Raw genomic sequence first — 19669 nt, forward strand, 5'->3', positions numbered from 1 at the left:
AAAACTTATTTTTCTCTGTATTATACTTGCATTCAGCTAAATCGGTTCACATACGTGCCGCAAACTTCGTCTGCTCCAATACCCTGACTGTGTCCACTGGGAAATATGCACCACCACTAAAGCTCAACTGGACATCAGGGGCAAAATGTTCCACAGATAAAAGCTCAAACATTAGAAATGAAGTCACCGAAAGTGGTCCAGACTTCTGAATTCTTGTGGCAATCGGCATGTATTAGCCACGCAGTATTAATCCGAGCATGGCATAAACAAACATCTCTTCCATCGCTCTCCAGAACCCCCCTGCCGAACCTCAGACCCCATTTCCCTAAAGGCCAGGGAACGTCATGGAAGCGGATACCAGGATTTAAAGCGTTCGAATGAAACGTGCACACCTGAAATATCTTTGCTAAGTATTTACACAGCTCATGTTAACTGTAACTGATGGTGAACGTGTTATAGGCGCCGCCTTTAAATCCACCAGGCAAACATACCAGCTACTGTGATGATGTAATAATGTCGTATACATCCCGCTGTGCATTAAAACCAGAACTGTTTATTTGACGCTGTGCAAAAGATGAACGAAAGGCAAAAAAAAGTTGTGATGTCATATCGTAACAGACTCCACCCTCGCAATTCAACAATCATGATGCGAAGACAATCCAAACCTAAAGCTATTATTCAGTCGCAGTCAGAGAAACCACAACAATCCACTCCCATAATGCACCTGAACCCTTTGCAGGTCTGTTTTTGTCCTCCTAGTGGCTGTATGGATTACTATGAGACAGTTTATAAACCCTCGCCCACCGCATCTGCAGGGTTCACTACAATATCACCAGGTGTGTAAACAAATCCAAACCCTGACTAGAGCTCGACAGCTCGGTGTACAAACCCTCCATCTCTTCACTTTATAAATCCCATATTTCTGTCTCCTTTTTTTTTTTTTTAGCAGATACTACCGGGTTATCTAGAGCGGCTCACTTAAAGCCAACGGTACTTTTTGGTGCTATTCGTCTTTAAAGTGCAAACGAATCCACGTGTATAATCGATCTGATCTTAAAGGGCGTGCAGACCATCCCTGAAGACCTCAGCATACAAAACGATGGCTATAACGGGGGAGGGGGAGTGAGCGCATCTCAAATCTTGACGATAATAATCCTAAAGGCTCAGTGCGGACGTAATCAGACCCCTTTTCAGCTAGGGTAGAATGACATCTAGATCCGAGGAGACGTCCAAGGCAGTATCCAGTGGCGCAAAAGAATGTAAGGGTGCGCACTCTCACTCTTAAGCCGAGAAAAAGGATTAAAAATAATAATAATCAGACTTATATCTATACAAACAGCAGTCTGTTCCAGCAGGAAACTGCTAAAGCCTGCCTACGGTGGCACTGAGTGGGGTTTTATATAAAGAGGAATCCAAAAACAACATTATTAATAATAATAATAATACAGCAAAACTTAGTGCTAAGACGAAACGAACATCACATTGACATTTACATTCAACCTACAGGCCATTTGTTGAAATATTCAGCTTTGTCGTTCTTGAGTTCAGGGGTTTTAGGCCTTTAAAAAGGACAGGACCAGATGATTCAGATTTATGAGAAAAGAACAGGCTGATGAAGCTTAAAACAAGTCACTAGAACAAAAAAGAAAGGATGGCGATGATGCTCGAGCTGCTTACAGCAGACCAGACTACTGCGCTGGAGAACGTGGCCGATACGCAGGTTAAGCAGTTCTGGTTCGAGCCCTAGACGACACTGTTCTGGTACTAAAACACAACGAAGAGGGAGAAAAATAAAGCCGTGTTAGTGAAGGGGGCTCACAGTATCAGCAGACGCCTGCGTACACGTACACATGGAATAAGAACACGCGATACACGTCGAGCCTGGGTTTAAACTGTCCTTTTAGAAAGAAAACGCAAAAATACTGAAGAGAGTGATTCCACCGAAGCTGTACGCAGAGTCCTCGCTCCTCTGTGGCCGTAAGAAAGTGATTTTCTTCTTCTTTTTTTTTCTTCTTTTCTTTTTTTACCCTAAAAAAGGGGAGCAGAGCAAAAGGGAGGGTAAGAGTCCACATGGAAGGTGTTGACCTGCACTGGGTTTAGGGCAGAGTGTCTATGAGGGAGGGAGGAGGGATGGGGGACTTCAGCTTGTCAGATCTACGCCGCCACCTTGTTGTCCTTCTGGGGGAAAAACAAACACAAACACAGAAATGGTGTTAATACATTTACACTTGCAGCACTGTGACAGTATACTGTCTAAGCTATTCAGGGTTAAGGGCCTTGCTCAAAGGGCCAACAGTGACAACCTGGCAGTGGTTGGCACGCAAAGAGGACGGGGTTCCCTGCTGAGTCTGGTTCCTCTCAAGATTTCTTCATGTCATTTTAAGGGAGTTTTTCCTCGCCACCGTCGCCCTCGGCTTGCTCAATAGGGGTTTTTGGTCTGTTGGTCCTGAATTCTGTAAAGTTGCTTTGAGACAATGCTCATTGCAAAAAGCTCATTGTAAATTTGACTTGGTGGGGCTTGAACCAGCAACCTTTCGATTACTAGTCCAGTACCTTAACCACTAGGATACAACTGCCCTCGGACCGCCGCCTTTTAATATCATACGGTAGTAAAAAATACACCCGAGTTCGACATGTTCTTAATTGTTCTCAAATGTTATTAAAACATGCAGAAGTTGGAACGGCTGATGTAAATCGCTCCCAGGTTTGAGGTGTGATGCTTTTTGATACGAACGTCAATGTGAAGTGTACGGGCACAGAGAAGTCAATCGATCAAACTATGAAGCTACATCACTGAGCTGAACAGCATTATAGAACACAATCAGATCAATAATCCATGTTCCTGTATTGATTGTTGTTTAAAATACCTTTCCTGAGTCTTTTGTGGGTTTTCTAAGTCGGGGGCACCCTTGTATTCCCTACATACTAATCACACAACGTCAGCTAAGGCAGTGGTCCCCAACCGGTCCGTGGGTGATTTATTACCGAGCCGCACAGAAAGAATAAATAATTAGTAACGAAATTTCCGACACACTTCGAGTGTTACTGTCTCCTATCACCACTAGGTGGGAGCGGCGTTTAGTTGAAGCTCAGGATTCACACTGATTTTCCATTCTATAATCGTTTTATATTCAATCCTCCCGCCCCTGCAATCATATCTTATATGAAACCGGTCCGTGGTGCAAAAAAAAGGTTGGGAAGCGCTGAGCTAAATCCCTCGATTCGGGACGCCCCGTAACATCGTCACATATACGGCACTTAGCAGTCAGCTTTATTCAAAGCGACTTGCATTAGTTACAGTATACAGTCGGAGCGATTGAGGGTTACGACCCTAGGCACATTTTTTTTGGCATTTAGCAGATGCTTTAATTCAAAGCAACTTGCAGTACTATGACGGTATACAGTCTGAGCAATTGACGGCCCAACAGTGGCAGCCTGGCAGCGATGGGGCTTGAACCAGTGACCTTTCGATTACTAGTCTAGTACCTTAACCACTAGGCTACAACTGCCCTAAAACATCACGTAAACACGCAAGCGTCGGTGTGGCGCGTTGACGACGATCTTTGAGCGCTCCTTTGCTTTCTAAAATAACGAGCAAACAAATGATGAGCAGCCGTCTTATCATACTGTGTCAGTAATATGGGAATATCCGTGCTTTAGGAACGTACAGCAGGTTAGTGACATGTTTACGTTTGTTGTATTGCTAGTGATCAGTTGTGTGAAAGTCAGAATGTGTCAGTTCGGAGATGCTCTGGCCCTTGCTGCCTACTATTTCACCCCCAAATGGATGCCATGGTAATAATAGTCATTCAATGGTCCTGATGTTGTGACTGATCTATCTTTAATACTGACCGATGCCTCTCGGGTGTGGCACAGCAGTCTAGTACGCTAGCCAACCATCACTGAGGAACGACTGATGGATCCACACCCTAATAAGGAACAGTAGCTCACCCGGTACTCAAACTCGAAATCTCTGCCTCCCCTTCCTGCACGGTAGCCGCCTCTGAACCCAGGGTTACCCCGGGGCGGTCCGAAAGAGCCGCGTCCGGACGGGCGTCCACGCCCGCCGCGGAAACCCATGGGGCCCCCTCTGCCCCGATATCCACCACGTCCCCGGCGTAGCGGGATCCCGAACGTCTCGGCGTTCATCCTCCTCTCTTCGGCCCAGGTCTGCCTCCTCTCCCTACACAAATATAACCATGAGAACGTGATGTACATACGGGCGGCATTAATATTCCGAACACTGTGAATAACAGAACATACCTGAAACCTCCAGCTTTGTCTTTTCTGCAAACAAAGACAGAAAAAAAGTTACAGCGACACTTTCGCTTAAATCAAGCCTGAATTTACTCGAGTCCAGGCTTCCATACCTGTCGTCACAGGAGATGTTGTCAAAGAAGGACTTGGACTTGTCGTAATAACAGTGCGGTCCCAGTGGGTCGTCCTCCACCACGTTACCCTCGCTGTTCTGCGTCTCTACGCCCGAGTCTCCCTTTTCCTCCCCGTTCACGGCCTTCTCATCTGCAAATCAACCACCAGGCATCACGTATTACGTTTCTAGCACTTATAAGTAACATTTCAATTCATTCAATAGACAATGAGGCATGATCTGAAGGCTAGTGAAGTTGAGGTCAGGGCTCTGTGCAGGCCACTGGAGTTCCTCCCTAATAGGGGTGGGTTTATAAAATCGATTTTTCGATTTTAATCGATCTTTATTTGAACGATCCGATATCGATTCATATAAATGCGAGATCGATTTTTTAAATACGCCCCTTTTTACGGTGCACACGGAAATCTATTACTATTGTTACCCCCTTTAATTTCGCGTGACCAGCCACTGTTTTTTCATGCAACGAGATCTGACCTGCACATCAGTTTAGCATGGCAGAAGCTCAAGTTATGACCACTACACAACTTTCTGCACTGATTTTCGCTCGGCTCTGGATTCGGGAGGAACTCGGTGTTCGCTCTGCGATCGAAACTCGGCTCTCGATCAATGTGAGAAACAGCGAGGGGAAACACAGGGGCGAGGTTGGAAACAGGTGGTGGAGCGCAATATAGTTTCTATCAGAATACATCAGCACACGCGAGATCGTTCTCTACAAAACAAAATATTTATTAACCTCCAACTCACTACAGAACGATCCATGCTGCTCGTGTTGCCAAATCCACTCAGATTCATTTATTTCATCAGCGCACAAACTTTGATCGCTCGCTACTTGTTGATGTGCATGTTTGGACGTGGTATCATTAAACCTTTCATCACTGCTCACGTGTGTTTTCGTGACAAAACGTAGTTTTGGAGACCAGAGAAGCTCGCCTGTGATTCCCCCTGGTGATAGATGGTGTAGATGTAAAACCCCCCATCGCCCATCAGTCGTGTAGTGTGAACATTACAGTGACCACGTGTTAATCAGAGTGTCGTGTAGTGTAAACTTGGCATAAGCTGTACAACAGCCAGGTGTATGTTTACATTACATTTACACTGTTGTAGCGTGTCAGACAAATGGAAGAAAACAGTAACATTCATTTTTTATTATTATTTCATTTGTCTGACATGCTACAACATTGTAAATGTAATGTAAACATACACCTGGCTGTTGAATGTTACTGTTTTCTGTTTTGGATTAATTATTTATGTAAACAAAATACACAAATATTTTTAATAATAAATGTTCTTTGTACAATTATCACATTCGTTCTCTGAACATCTTTACATATTTAAACAAAACCTGTTAATGTAACTCAAATATGCCTAAATGTGTTGAATCGAAATTGGATCGAAAATCAAATCGAAAATCGAAGATCGAATCGGGACCTGGTGAATCGGAATCGAATCGATCCAGGAAATTGGTGGCGATACCCAGCCCTACTCCCTAAACTGTTGCCGCAGTTAGAAGCATAGAATTTCGTTTGTATAATTAATTGTTAGCTATTTTTGCATTAATCCAATCATTAGAAAGGGTATCGAGGTACGTTTGTCCACAGAGTGTACCATGCTATTTTTAATAAGGGTACACCGTGTACCCATAATGTATTTTTGTAGGTATTTAGATGTTTTCACAATAGTTATATTCACAGCAGGGGTAGGTAATTTTTTTATTTGTCTGTAGCCCTCGTCAAGGGCGTTCATTTAGACCTATTTCTTTTAAGACAGGGGTGCCCAATACGTCGATCGCACAGTGCATGCTGGTAGATCGCGCCTCATTCAAACAGGTCATAGCGACACCTCAGCCCTCCTAAAGCACCGCTGATCTAGAACGTTTTTCATTCGTCAGTAGCCGGTTTGCACCATTTTTTTTTGCATTTCTTCTTTTGAAACCGACACCGATCGTGAAGATGAGTGCGCAACCAAGCACAAAGAAAACCAAAAACGGTTCGATTCGGGGCGAGAATGCTGCAGCAACGGCCGTTTCATTCAAACGTGGAAAAGGCCGACTAAGAATATTAAGATCTCGTTACATGCAGATGTCAGGAGGCTTCGTAGAGGCACGTTTCCGCAGAGATTTCGGGATGTTTTACCCGACATCAAAGACTTTCTTCGTTTGGAAGCCTGGTTGAGAATTGGCATCAGCAGCTCCTGTCCAGACTACATAAACCTGACTGACCTTATTCTGATGATTTGTACTGAATGGTGTCAGTGTAAGTTTTCAGTTGCTTGGCCTGTAAAGCTGAATATCGATATAGAAACTGAAGCGCATTTGAAAAAAACTACAACGCTTCAGGCATGTGTGTATATCTGCTTGCTAGAAGTAAGTATTTGGCAACTATCACAGAGTGGGGTAGCTTTTCCCCTTACACAATGCAACATGTACCCATAATGTACCAAACCACACAGTTTAGCGCAGCTAGGTAACGTTTTAGAAGCAAAATGTTCTATAGGGATTCGATTACCTTTGATTTTGAGCTTGTTCTGGAACTCGCGGTCGATCTCCTCCTTGTTGAACTGGGCGTTGGCGGTCTCGAAGTCGAAGTCCTTCTCAAACTTCATGGGACCGTCTCTGCGCATATTAAAGCGACCCCGGCCTCGCTGGTTTCCACCGCCGCCTCCGCCGCTTCCTCCTCCTCCTCTACCCCTTCGTACTGGAGGACCACCGGCTGAAAAAGAGTATAATAGGGTGTACAGTGATTATACTGATTCTATAACACGTCATGTGAATCAGGTGCGATTACCAGAAGCGATTCTGTTTATTAAGACTCACCGCCTGGCTGTCGTCTGCCGGCGTCGCGGTTTTCGGCCCTGCCCTGGTCCGACTCGGGGTGAGGAACCTTCTCCGCATCAACAGCTGTGAGGATTCAGAAGAAATCAGATTCAATTATTGTTAAGCTCGGACTGAGATCGGCACATTTGCACTATTAGTTGTTAAAACCAGGACTTTTATTAGCTAAAAACAGATTTTTGGACAGATAAATGAAAACATTGATGTAATACTTTAAAATGATGCAAATGTTAATGCCATGTTAGATAGGTATTATGTTTCTGTCTGCTTATTTTACCTTGTCTTTATAATTTGGGCTAAAATTACTATTTAATACAGGGCGCTCGGGGTGGCACAGGAGTAAAACGTACTAGCCCACCAGTGCCAACATCTCAAGCTTGAATCTTAGCTCTGCTAATGACCGGTCGGGCACCTACACAAACCTTGGCTGTGTAGGTAGTTCCTCTGAGATTTGAGCCCAGATCTCAGTAGTAGTTTTATTTTGTGAAAGGATGATATTAACTTCCAGATTATCAGTTAGTCGCCAACTAATAACGGTCAGTGAACAGCTAAAAGAATCAGACCGTTTGTATCCTGAGCACTAACAAAACTAGAGATGGGACGATCGATCGGCTATGAATCGGTATCGGCCGATTTTTAATCAAAATATGCTATCGGCGATCGGCCGATATTTCCCAAATGTAGCCGATCCGATCGTGTGATATATAAAGATCACGGTAAGCTTAACCATCGCATCGAAATTCGTCAACCATCGTACAGAAACCACAGTGAAAGCTCTTCATGACCTAAAATAACATCATTAACGTTGTGCATCATACATACGATGTAATTTTGCTGATTGTAATATTTACTTTAAAAAGATAATTCAACCCGGTCACATCTGAGTGGATTCTATCAGCACGTTATATAAACTCCTGGTTCACTTTGGTAAATCGTAAGTGGTTCTTACTTGTGATGTAGATGAGAACAGAAAACGTTACAGAGCCAATCAGAGGCAAAAGTTTATTCATTACCAAATTCGTTAGTTCAGGATCATCTGCTGAACTTTTAGGATCATCAGAAAACTTTTAGCTCCTTAGACGGAACGAGTCTGACGGTCGGTTACAGATCTGTGGTAATAGTGGTTTAATGAAGCTTTTTAATGTAAGAGAGTCACACAGAATGTTCTGTAGTAGTTGGTGTTTATTTAAAACCACGACATTTAATTAATAAAAGTAAACACGGAGAGATAACTGAGAAGAGAAACTCGTGAATGAATCGACTCGTGAATCACTTTAAGCGATACAGTGAACAGATCATTTCTCTTAAAGGCACACACACACACACACACACACACACACACACACACACACACACACACACACACACACACACACACACACACACACACACACGCGCACACACACACACACACAGCTCCGGTTTATCTTCACTGTGAGGCTCTTTTTAAGGTTTTTTCAGACTGAACTGGATAACATTAAACCTGCGTGTGTGTGTGGTCAGTTAGACTAATGAAATATGTCTCCTGGGGGTAAAAAAAAAAAGTAATTGTTTGATGTACTTTATTTACAGCTAAATTTGCAAACCCCCCCCATCGGAATCGGCTATCGCCCGATACCCCTGAAAGGAGATCAGAGATCGGAATCGGTGCCAAAAACCCCGATCGGTACATCTCTGAACAAAACCAAGATGCATTTAGAGCACGACCAGTAAAGGGACCAACTACAGACACGTGGTTTAGAAAGAAGTCTCACCCTTCTGCTCTCGGCTCTCATAGGGTTGTTTCTGGGAGCTGGGTGGGGGTCTACCACCTCCAGAACTCCTCTGTCCAACAGATCCAGGAGCAGCAGGCGCCGCTACCGGTGCATGATGCGCCGGCGGGTTAAGGGTTGGGTTCTTCTTAAGAGAATTCTCTGCAGAGAATGGGCTGGTGCGTCCTGCAGAAAAAAAAGAAAAGAAAACCAAGACAAAACAATCAGCACTGAAACTTGTTTTCATAAAACATACTTTTCTTCGTGAACTTATATGGCCAAATGTATTTGGACACCTGACCATGACCCTGTTGGACGTCCCATTAAGAAAAGGTATTAAAATAGAGTGACCCATGTGTGATCTTTTCAGCTACACCAGCCACCACTCTTCTCACAACACTCTGAAGCCTGTGCATATTTAGTTAAGAGCCGATCTGTATGGCCAGGCACTGATATTGGTCAGAAAAGCCTAAGTTGATGTTCCAGTTAATTCCAAAGCTGTTTAGTGGGGTCAGGGCTCTGTGCAGGACACTGGAGTTTCTTTAAACTGAGCTTTTCTTTATCCGCTTGTTAAGTGGTGACGTGTCGACCTTATGATGCGTCACATCCGGGTCCAAGTTGGCCGAGTCCCTCGTATTTTCAATATGCCACAGCGCTGTGTCCCGTACCGCTTCAACAGGTCCGAGTCGAAAAAAGAACTACCCAACTGTCTTTTTACCTCTTTCCTTGCGATTAGATGTCATGAAGTAATATTTTTGTTCATAATTCAATGTAAAAAGATAAACTGTCATTGTATATTCATTACACGTGTTAAGCTTTTTTTTTTTTTTTTTTTTCATATAATAATGTGAGATTCTGGATTTTTACTATATAAGTGTGAACACAGAGTTCCTTAAGTTTTCCACAAACAGAATTTATTTTAACTTTCTTCTTACACTGACTTATCCATTAATCCAAGTTTCTTATAAAAACAAAATAAAAACTCACTATGTTCGCAATTGGCGTACAACAAACAAAACTACGATCATAAATCTGTTGCTCCACGTCCTCTTTCTTTCCGTATATTTGATAAATATTGTCGGTATATAGAGTCAGTATAATTCTGCCCCCCGCAGACTAACCGAAGAGGACGAATGAATAACAGCATACACTGATTACCAGGAAAAATCATCAGTAGTTGAAATACCAAGTCACCTCAAATAAGTATTCTTATATTTATGACAATAAACATAGATCATTACAATTAGTGCAATATGGCTTTTACAGTGTGTATATATATATATATATATATATATATATATATATATATATATATAAAGGTTCACAGGTTTAGCCATAGTTGTTTGCGTTTAGGTTCGTTTGGCCCCGGAAATGACGCGTGACGTCACACTTATCAAGCGACTAGAGCTTTCTCTGTGCACAGGAAACAGGAAAGGGTCTTTCCAAGTTTGAAGCAGATCATTTCCTTCATATAATTGATTTAAAACTCCTGTTAGCAATTGTTGTGGCTGAAACACATGAAGTAGAAGGGGTGTCCCAATACTTTTGTCCGTATAGTGTACCTTCTGATGGCATGCGTCGTATTTGATGTCTAGTACTTGCTACTGTTAATAACCAGGTCGTCAAAAATAAAAGTGCAACAGTCGTTACACAGCAGCCATCAGTCAACTCATAACTTAAATGAAGTTACTACATCAGTGCTGTCTGGCTGGTTACCTTCTGGGATCCGTGAGCTCAGAGGGTCTGTGGAGACGGTGCTTTGGGGCAGAGAAGCACCAATACTTGTGTCACTACTGAACGCTGAACCTGCATGGAAAAGAAGAGCCAAACAGATGATACAAACGTAAATTCACCCGACCATGTACACTATTATTCAACCCCCAGAACTTTTACCTTAATATACCGTCATCATACCTTGAAGATAACCTCTAATAAGCAATTTCAGTAGATGCTAAGCAAGCTTCTAAAACCTCACTAGTGGAATATTGACCCATCCTTCTCCTGCAAAAGCTTCTAGCTCATCGAGGTTTGAATTTGGAATCATGTTGCATCTGCAGTCTTTAAATCCCACCAAGGATTTTCTATGAGATTTAAAAATCTGCTTTGGTTGACTTGGACTCTAGCTTGGAAATCCAATCAGCACCAAGGTTTAATTTTACCAGAGGGCTGGACGTTCCTCGTCAAAGTGACTTGGTATCTTAGTGAATCTATGTCGCTAGTCACACGGTCAATAATGTCAGTCCCAGCAGCAGAAGAACCTCCCCACATCCTCACTGATCCATACGGCCAAACAGGTTCCTCCTGGTGTTTTCCAGTCGACCTTTCCTCGGCTTTGTGGTCGAGACTGCTTCATTAAGTACTAGGGATGTAACGATGCACATTCACATGTGTAACGATCCAAACTGGGTCTACATGTATAATGAATCGATATTCACGTTAATCCCAGCAAGACAGAGATGCTGCTCATTCCTGGAGATCAGTCTCCAACCCAGGACCTAGTCATTTCTCTGGATGATTCCCAGATCAGACCATCTGATAAGGTAAGAAGTCTTGGTGTTGTCCTTGATAACCAACTGACCTTCTCTCCTCATATAGCCAACATGACGAGATCGTGCCGGTTCCTCCTGTACAACATCAGGAAGATTCGACCATTTCTCTCCAGGGAAGCTACCCAGATTCTGGTGCAATCACTTGTAATCTCACGGTTGGACTACTGCAACTCCCTCCTGGCGGGAGATTCCCATGTCCACTATTAAACCCTTACAGCTCATTCAAAATGCAGCTGCACGTCTGGTTTTTAACCAGCCCAAACACTGCCACATCACCCCACTGCTGCGTTCTCTTCACTGGCTTCCTGTAGCTGCACGCATTCAGTTTAAAACACTGACGCTCGCCTACAAAGCCAAAAATGGACCAGCCCCAAGCTACCTTCGGGGTCTAATCAAACCCTGCTCTGTACCACGCAACCTCCGAGCCTCTAGTCTCGCTCGACTTGAGCCCCCATCCAGGACTAAAGGAAGACGAGCATCAAGGCTCTTCTCTGTTCTAGCACCCAAGTGGTGGAATGAACTTCCTCTGTCTGTCCGAACATCTGAGTCTCTTGCTGTCTATAAAAAACGATTAAAAACCTTCATCACCTTTTTACTAAACACTTAAGCTGACTTGTAGTTATTTACTAACATTTTGTTCCATTCTTTTCCATTTAAAAAAAAAAAAAAAAAAAAAAAAAAAAAAAAAAAAAAAAAAAAAAGGCACTTTGGTTCTAACAGGTTTTAGCAGATTTGTGTTCTTTGACTGTTTTCCTAAACTTGAGAAATGAAATGTTCACTATAGAAGCACTTCTGTAAGTCGCTCTGGATAAGAGCGTCTGCTAAATGCTGAAAATGTAAATGTTAAACAGCAGAGGGCGCTGTCGCTATTCACCTCGCCTGGTTGACGTCGATACAGGGTTGCCAGGTTCGGAATTTTCCAGCCAAACTGATTTATGCGAGGACGCTTTCTTTATTTGTATTATTCGTTTATTTATTTAATGTGAGATTTATTTATTTATTTTTACACAAAAAGGGAAACGTGCAGCGTTGTTTTGCATAGTTTGTACCTACCTCAGAAATAAAAGGCCATTCATTATTTAGATAAATAAAAGATAAGCACAAAAACAGTACAAAAAAAGTATTTTATTTATTTATTTATTTATTTATTTATTTTTTATAAAAAAAGGAAACAATCGTATCATGAACCCAGTATCGTGAATCGCATCGCGGGTATAGTTACATCCCTATTAAGTACGGTCATATTGGGACAGTGGTAGCCTAGTGGGTAGAGCTTTGGGCTATCAACCGGAAGATTGTTGGTTCAAATCCAGGCTCTGCTATGCAGCCACTGTTGGACCCTTGAGCAAGGCCCTTAACCCTGTCTGCTCCAGGGGCGCCGACCGATGGCTGACCCTGCGCTCATATATATGTATATATGACAAATAAAGGATATCTTATATAGTCCTTGGCTGTTTAGTGATAATCTTATGAAGTATAATGGAGTTTATCATTGTTGTCCTGATGATTGTTTAAACCTCTGGATGAAGTTTTGGACTTTCTTCCATGACCAGGCAGTTCGCTGCTGCACCATAAGTTTGGAACTTCCAGTCAAAACCCCCAATGGTGTCTCTAGGAATGTTCAAGGTCTTGTTCAACCTTAAATACTTGAATCTCTGGGTTGTGTTTATATCCCATCACAGCTGAAGTAGATCATGTTGTAACCCAACTTTAGGTTCTCAGACTAGCAGTCGGTTTTAAGATCAGTATTATTATGTGTAGGGGTTGAATAATTGTGACATGCCAACATTAACAGCATTTCCTGCTCCTCTAATTGGCTACATCTTTTCTAATTTTCTACTTTAACTGCACTGCAAACCTTCGGTATGAATCCTTATTTTCGTTAAGGTTGTTAGTTATCTGGTTAACGGAAATCAGACGTACACTACTGATACAAAAACTCACCTGCAGGCACAGGAGCCCCAATGGGTTGAGGTATTAGGGGAGTGGGGAACTGGCTGTATGCACGTGCTGGGGCCCGTCCAAACGGTCCTGATGCATAGGAGCTCACGGGCTGGAAGGAAGGAGCCGGTGCTGAGCCAAGAGACGACTGAAGGTGTGAAAATGATCAAACATAATTACACAACATCCACGGGACGAAACAGTAAACAGTCTGATCAGCCACAACATTAAAACCACCTCCTTGTTTCTACACTCACTGTCCATTTTATCAGCTCCACTTACCATATAGAAGCACTTTGTAGTTCTACAATTACTGACTGTAGTCCATCTGTTTCTCTGCATGCTTTGTTACCCCCCTTTCACCCTGTTCTTCAATGGTCAGGACCATCACAGAGCAGGTATTATTTAGGTGGTGGATCATTCTCAGCACTGCAGTGACACTGACATGGTGGTGGTGTGTTAGTGTGTGTTGTGCTGGTATGAGTGGATCAGACACAGCAGCGCTGCTGGAGTTTTTAAACACCTCACTGTCACTGCTGGACTGAGAATCATCCACCCACCAAAAATATCCAGCCAACAGCGTCCTGTGACCACTGATGAAGGTCTAGAAGATGACCGACTCAAACAGCAGCAATAGACGAGCGATCGTCTCTGACTCTACGTCTACAAGGTGGACCGACTAGGTAGGAGCGTCTAATAGAGTGGACAGTGAGTGGACACGGTGTTTAAAAACTCCAGCAGCACAACACACACTAACACACCACCACCATGTCAGTGTCACTGCAGTGCTGAGAATGATCCACCTCATAAATAATACCTGCTCTGTGGTGGTCCTGACCATTGAAGAACAGCATGAAAGGGGGTAACAAAGCGTGTAGAGAAACAGATGGACTAATAAGGAATTACTTTGCACGTTTTCCATAGTGTATTGTTGGTTTATTTCTGACATTGTGGCGACTCAAGTAATTTATCGTTTGTTTGTGTGTTCCATTCAAGTTGCCATTTAATTTTAATGCATTTATTTTTAATTACTGATTGACATTATTATTGCATTGACCGAGGTTCCCTGTTATTGATGGGCACTGATTAAGAAACCTCAATCACTGACTGGCTCACACTGACTGAGGTTTACTGTTACTGACTGGCGTGCATTGCCTCTAAGGTTTCCACATTATTGGCTGATGTTTCTTATTATTGACCTAGTGGTTTCCTTTACCAGGCTGGCTTGTGTAGACTGAGGGTGTTTGGATGCATGGCTTTTGAAGGGGCAATACAGTACAGCAAAACAGTTAGCTACCTTCAAATACACAAATGACAAACCTATTTCATTATATTTCAATCTAAACACAGTACACTCACCTGAACAATGGCCGGGTCTTGGGGCAGGGAGCAGTTGGGCTTCGGAGGTTCACAAACAGTCAAGTCTTTGATGTCGCTTCCTCTAAAGATAATGTATTCAAAGACATCGTCTCGAGGAGCCACTGGCCTGTCCGTGGGGCGATCCTCAGTGCCAAAGGATTTGACTAAACAAAAAAGGGCATTCACTGATGTTATCATTGATGTTTTTTTTAGCACTAATACTCTTACGTTTCCACTATGTGGCGAAGTGTGCATGCCAGCAGGGATGTTCCTGCAATTGCAGCCAGATCTTTTTTAAAACTAACATTTTTTTACATTTGCTGCTAGGGATGTAACGATGCACCGGAAAACAGTTAAAAATCGATGCGCATGTGCCACAATAAGGGAAATGTGCAGCATTTTTTTGCATAGTTTGCACCTATCTCAGAAATAAAAGGGCATTCATTATTTAGATAAATTAAAGATAAGCACAAACAGTATTTTATTTTAAATAGAAGTAATAAAAGGAAACTTTTATTCGGAAAAATATCGTATCGTGAACCCAGTATCGTGAATCGTATCGCATCTTGGGTAGAGTGTATCTTTACATCCCTATTTGCTGCATTTAGCAGATGTTTTTATCCAAAGTGACTTACAATTATGACTGAACATGATTTGAGCAATTAAGGGTTAAGGGCCTCGCTCAGGGGCGCAACAGTGGAAACTTGGCGATGGTGGGGCTTGAACCGGCAACCTTCTTATTACTAGTCCAGTACCTTAACCGCTGAGCTACCACTGCCCACTAACACATGCACAGTGCCAACTCGCTGCATTAGAGTAAGCTGATTAAAATGAGAGACCATCGTTGATGACCCGTTACTGCCAGTCCATGGCATAATAAATCCCGCAAATCTACTTTTCATGTGGCAGCTCTTTTACTAAAATTATTTTATTAGGCATACAAGAAGTCTGTCTTTGCAGGTGTAGTTTTTTACTTAAACAACTACTTATGGAAATTCATTGCATGGTTTTAGCCATCCAACCCTCAGACACAGCAAATCATGTCAGTTATCTGCTCCAAAGCCAAGACCAGAGTAATGCAATTGATTCAAAGTGTAAAAACTTTAAAACGTTTAATTTAGCCTCATCCATATTACAATCATGTGTGCTCATGTGTGTTTACGGCCTGTACATGAACCACTGCTGTAAATACGTGTGTATCTGTGTGGCTTGAGTGTCCTTCACTTATTTAAAGTGGTTTACGTTTAAACTGTGTGCAGATCATGTGTAAAAATAAATGCCTAATTACAGTTAACGCTAAATAGGCTGAATACTTCAGCCCTTTTTAATGCCTGTTAGGTGTTTATGGGAGACGATGCTGCCCAGCATATGGTGCGCAGCCAGGCTGCGACTTTACAACCCGATAACCCGCAGAGCTCTATTGAAGAAAAGGCTCTTTAAAACTTCCCAAAAACATAAAAACACAAGATTCTGGATTGAAAAAAATACAGCACTGGATTTTAGACCAGTTTTGTAAACCATTTAAAGAAAAACTAGGGGAGCTCAGGTGCTGCAGCGGTGACCGAGGGTTCGAATCTCATCCGCGCATCAGCGTGACAAGAATCTACACAGGCGTGATTGGCTGGAGTGTGGCTTGCACTTGTCTGTAGGCTCTCGATGTCGGTCACAAGCCCAGATAAAATAAGGAAGGTTGTAAAAACTGTGCTAAAACGTCTATCCACAAAGTTGAATCAGTTCATCTGGACACCAGTTTGTTGTAGAGATACGTTTCGCCACTCAATCCGAGTGACTTGCTGGTGGTGGATACCCCGACCTCATACCAGCTCAGACTGAAGAAGTCACTCGGGTCGAGTGGCGAAACGTATCTCTACAACAAACTGGTGTCCAGATGAACTGATTCACCTTTGTGGATTTGTGTACCTGGATTATTGAGCATGCATCAACAGATGTGCCAAGTCTAGTATGCAGACCAGAATTTTGCGGCAACTGAACTGTGGCGACCCCTAAAATACTGGAGCAGCTAAAAAAAATGATATTAGTTGTTCAGATGATTGGCTCTCGTCATTACAAATGTCCTTGTGAGGATGAGTGTCTATGGCTTAAGTTTTTTAAACTGGTAATATAAGAGAGCAAGGAGATAAAGAGTGTGATGGTTTTAAATCAGAAGAATTTGATGAGAATACTATTTAAAAACTGGACCACTTGGGTTAGTGTCTGTTCTCTTGTTTGATGCAGGCACATAACATACTAGTCCAGTTTTCTCAAGCTTATGTGTTATTAGGCAAGGCAAGTTTATTTGTATAGCACCTTTCATACACAGTGGCAATTCAAAGTGCTTTACATAAGGAGAAAAAATAATTAAAAGCATTAAAACATTCCTGACATCTAGAACCTCAGAAAGACTTCTTGCAAACATTTAGTTACAATTAAGAGAGCATGAAATTCGAACAAGAGATAAAATATTAAGAACATGAAAAACTAAAAGAAACTATAGTAAAACATACCCTACAATTTAGAGAATATGAATTAAAACAAGAGAGTACTAAATACTAAGACTATCCCACAGACTGACTGATTACTGCTTTTCACTTAAAAAGTAGTTGCATTAGCGTTTTCTATTACTGGGTATCAAATAGAGAAAAGTCTACACCGTAGTGCACTAGCTAGGGCGCATAATCCATTATTCGAAGTGCAACGTAGTGCACGTATGTATTGCACATGTTTCAATTTGACATACGGCCCCGAACAAGCGTTTTAAACTTGGGTTTAGGTAATTAAACGATATTTCGGTCGTGTTACTGGACGCAGCGTTCGTCTGACACAAAGCGTACAGATACAAACCTCAAAAATGAGTGTTTTATCTGTTTAAAATCTAGTTTACAGTATGCTAATGGCTAAGCGTAGCTAAAGGCTAACTGAATGCATCATGAATGGAAGCAGTAAAACACACCTTGGCGATAAAACTTGTATGTTTACGTTTGTTGTTGTGCTAAAGAGGTGCGAACTGACCTTTAGCGAGTGCTACGGTTGAGTTTTCGGTGTCGATGGTGTAAAGTATTCCCTCATAACGGATCTGGGCCTTTGAGATCAGACTGATCTTACTGCCGATGTACGGAGTACCGCCGCCGCTCATTGTCTCTCCTACTCCACCCGAATGGGACTAATACGAATTTAAAGGTCACGAACACCTCCTGTAGGTGCACTAAATCCCCTGCGGCTGCTCTGCCGGACTGCGCTCGGTGTAACCGGGTCGGTTCTGCTGAATTCAGTCCTCTCAGACTCAGCGCTGATCAACACGACATGGCCGAGTTCATTTTCCTCCTCATAAAGCTCACAGCACACTGGAGGAGGCGCTCCGACCAAGTCTCGCGAGAGAACACGAGACTTCACATTACACACTCTGACGTCACAGAACACGATGACGCAAATAGACCGCTGAAGTCGTGTCGTCATTTTGTAGTCCACGCCATGTTAATAATAATAATAATAATAATAATAATAATAATAATACATTTTATTTATATAGCGCTTTTCAAGATACTCAAAGACGCTTTACATAAGACAAATAATCAAAACAAATACGTACATACACCATACAAATCATAGTACAAAATCAAAATAGTACATCAACATCAAGAATAATTAAGATAAAAACAAAGAGAGCAGCATAAGACAGTTCATTAAAAATTAGCTAAATTATGAGAGAGAACAACAAATATAGAACAATTTCTTAAAATTAGACAGAAACGCCGCTCAGGTGGCGCAGCGGTAAAAAGAAACGCGCTGCAACCAGGGCTGGATTCTGAGAGCGTGGTATCGAATCCAGCCTTGCTTTACCGGCTCGAAGCTGAGTGGCTATATGAGCAACGATTGGCCGGTTGCTCATGTCGGGGGTGGGACAAAGAACCGGATGTGGGTCTCTCTCTGTCAGAATGCGGTTGCGTTCTCTGCCGGCTGATTGGAGGCGCTTACACAGAGATGGGAGGGGGTGCACTTAGGGTGTGTCTCTCCGCATGCAACGCTAGGTGGCGCCAAACTCGTCAATGTGTGGGTGGCAAAGATGCATCTGGCTGCTGCTCGTGTTTCGGAGGGGATACGGGTTAGCTTCAATCACCTCCGTCAGGGCAGGGTTCGGCATAGACAGAGAGGAAGCACGATGCTAATTGAACAATTGGATGCGCTAAAAAGGGGAGAAAAAGGGGTAAAAATTAAAAAAAAAAAAAAAAAAAAAAAAAATTAGACAGAAACAGGACAGATTCACATGCAATCAGGAAACTGAAAACTTTACAAGTTTTAGGATCTAGGACTTCACATTTCTGTCGTGATCTAAGTATAAAAACTATTAAAAAGAATAGCAAAAATAAAAGCATTTATTTCGTGTTGTTACAAGTTAAATGCCATTTTGAATAGATGAGTTTTGAGAAGTGACTTGAATTTGGACAGGTCAGGACAATCTCGTAGGTGTTTGGGGAGAGCATTCCATAAAGATGGAGCAGCTATGGAAAAGGCCCTGTCACCCCAGGTCCGGTGCTTGGTTATTGGTAATAAAAATTTTATTTGAAAAGCGCCTTTCATGACACCCAAGAACACTGTACAATAAAAATATAGAAAAGCTAAGCAAAATAAATAAAATACACATTTACAAACACCAAACATGTGGCACAGGATGCTCCCAGAGCATAGAGTTCACTGAAAGAGCACTCCATGGTCATGATGAGACCGCAGACGTTGTCTAGACCAGAAAAGATGCAGAGACTCCAAGCCATCCAATCCCAGCAGCCAAAGGAGCAATTCAAAACAATCCACACAGAGAACAGTTAATCCGCTAACTCTCACTGCTCCGGATACA

The 19669-nt window shown here is 42.5% G+C and overlaps 1 protein-coding gene across 2 annotated transcripts; it reads right to left on the reverse strand.

Moving 5' to 3' along the window:
• Positions 1-1881: 1881 nt before the first annotated feature.
• lsm14ab (LSM14A mRNA processing body assembly factor b) lies at positions 1882-18131 on the reverse strand. Of its 2 annotated transcripts, none has more exons than XM_063004904.1 (11): positions 17830-18131; positions 14821-14984; positions 13465-13609; positions 10688-10777; positions 8975-9157; positions 7203-7286; positions 6895-7098; positions 4371-4521; positions 4264-4287; positions 3952-4183; positions 1882-2175 (listed from the first exon to the last, which is right to left on the reverse strand). In XM_063004904.1, exons 1-11 carry the CDS (start codon positions 17951-17953, stop codon positions 2155-2157), a joined length of 1422 nt encoding a protein of 473 aa, XP_062860974.1. In that variant the 5' UTR covers positions 17954-18131; the 3' UTR covers positions 1882-2154. The 2 variants fall into 2 exon arrangements, with proteins under 2 accessions (XP_062860974.1, XP_062860972.1); XM_063004902.1 differs by having other exon boundaries at positions 1882-2178.
• Positions 18132-19669: the final 1538 nt, after the last annotated feature.

The sequence above is a fragment of the Trichomycterus rosablanca genome, chromosome 11 (genome assembly GCF_030014385.1).
Source record: "Trichomycterus rosablanca isolate fTriRos1 chromosome 11, fTriRos1.hap1, whole genome shotgun sequence".
Lineage (NCBI taxonomy): Eukaryota > Metazoa > Chordata > Actinopteri > Siluriformes > Trichomycteridae > Trichomycterus > Trichomycterus rosablanca.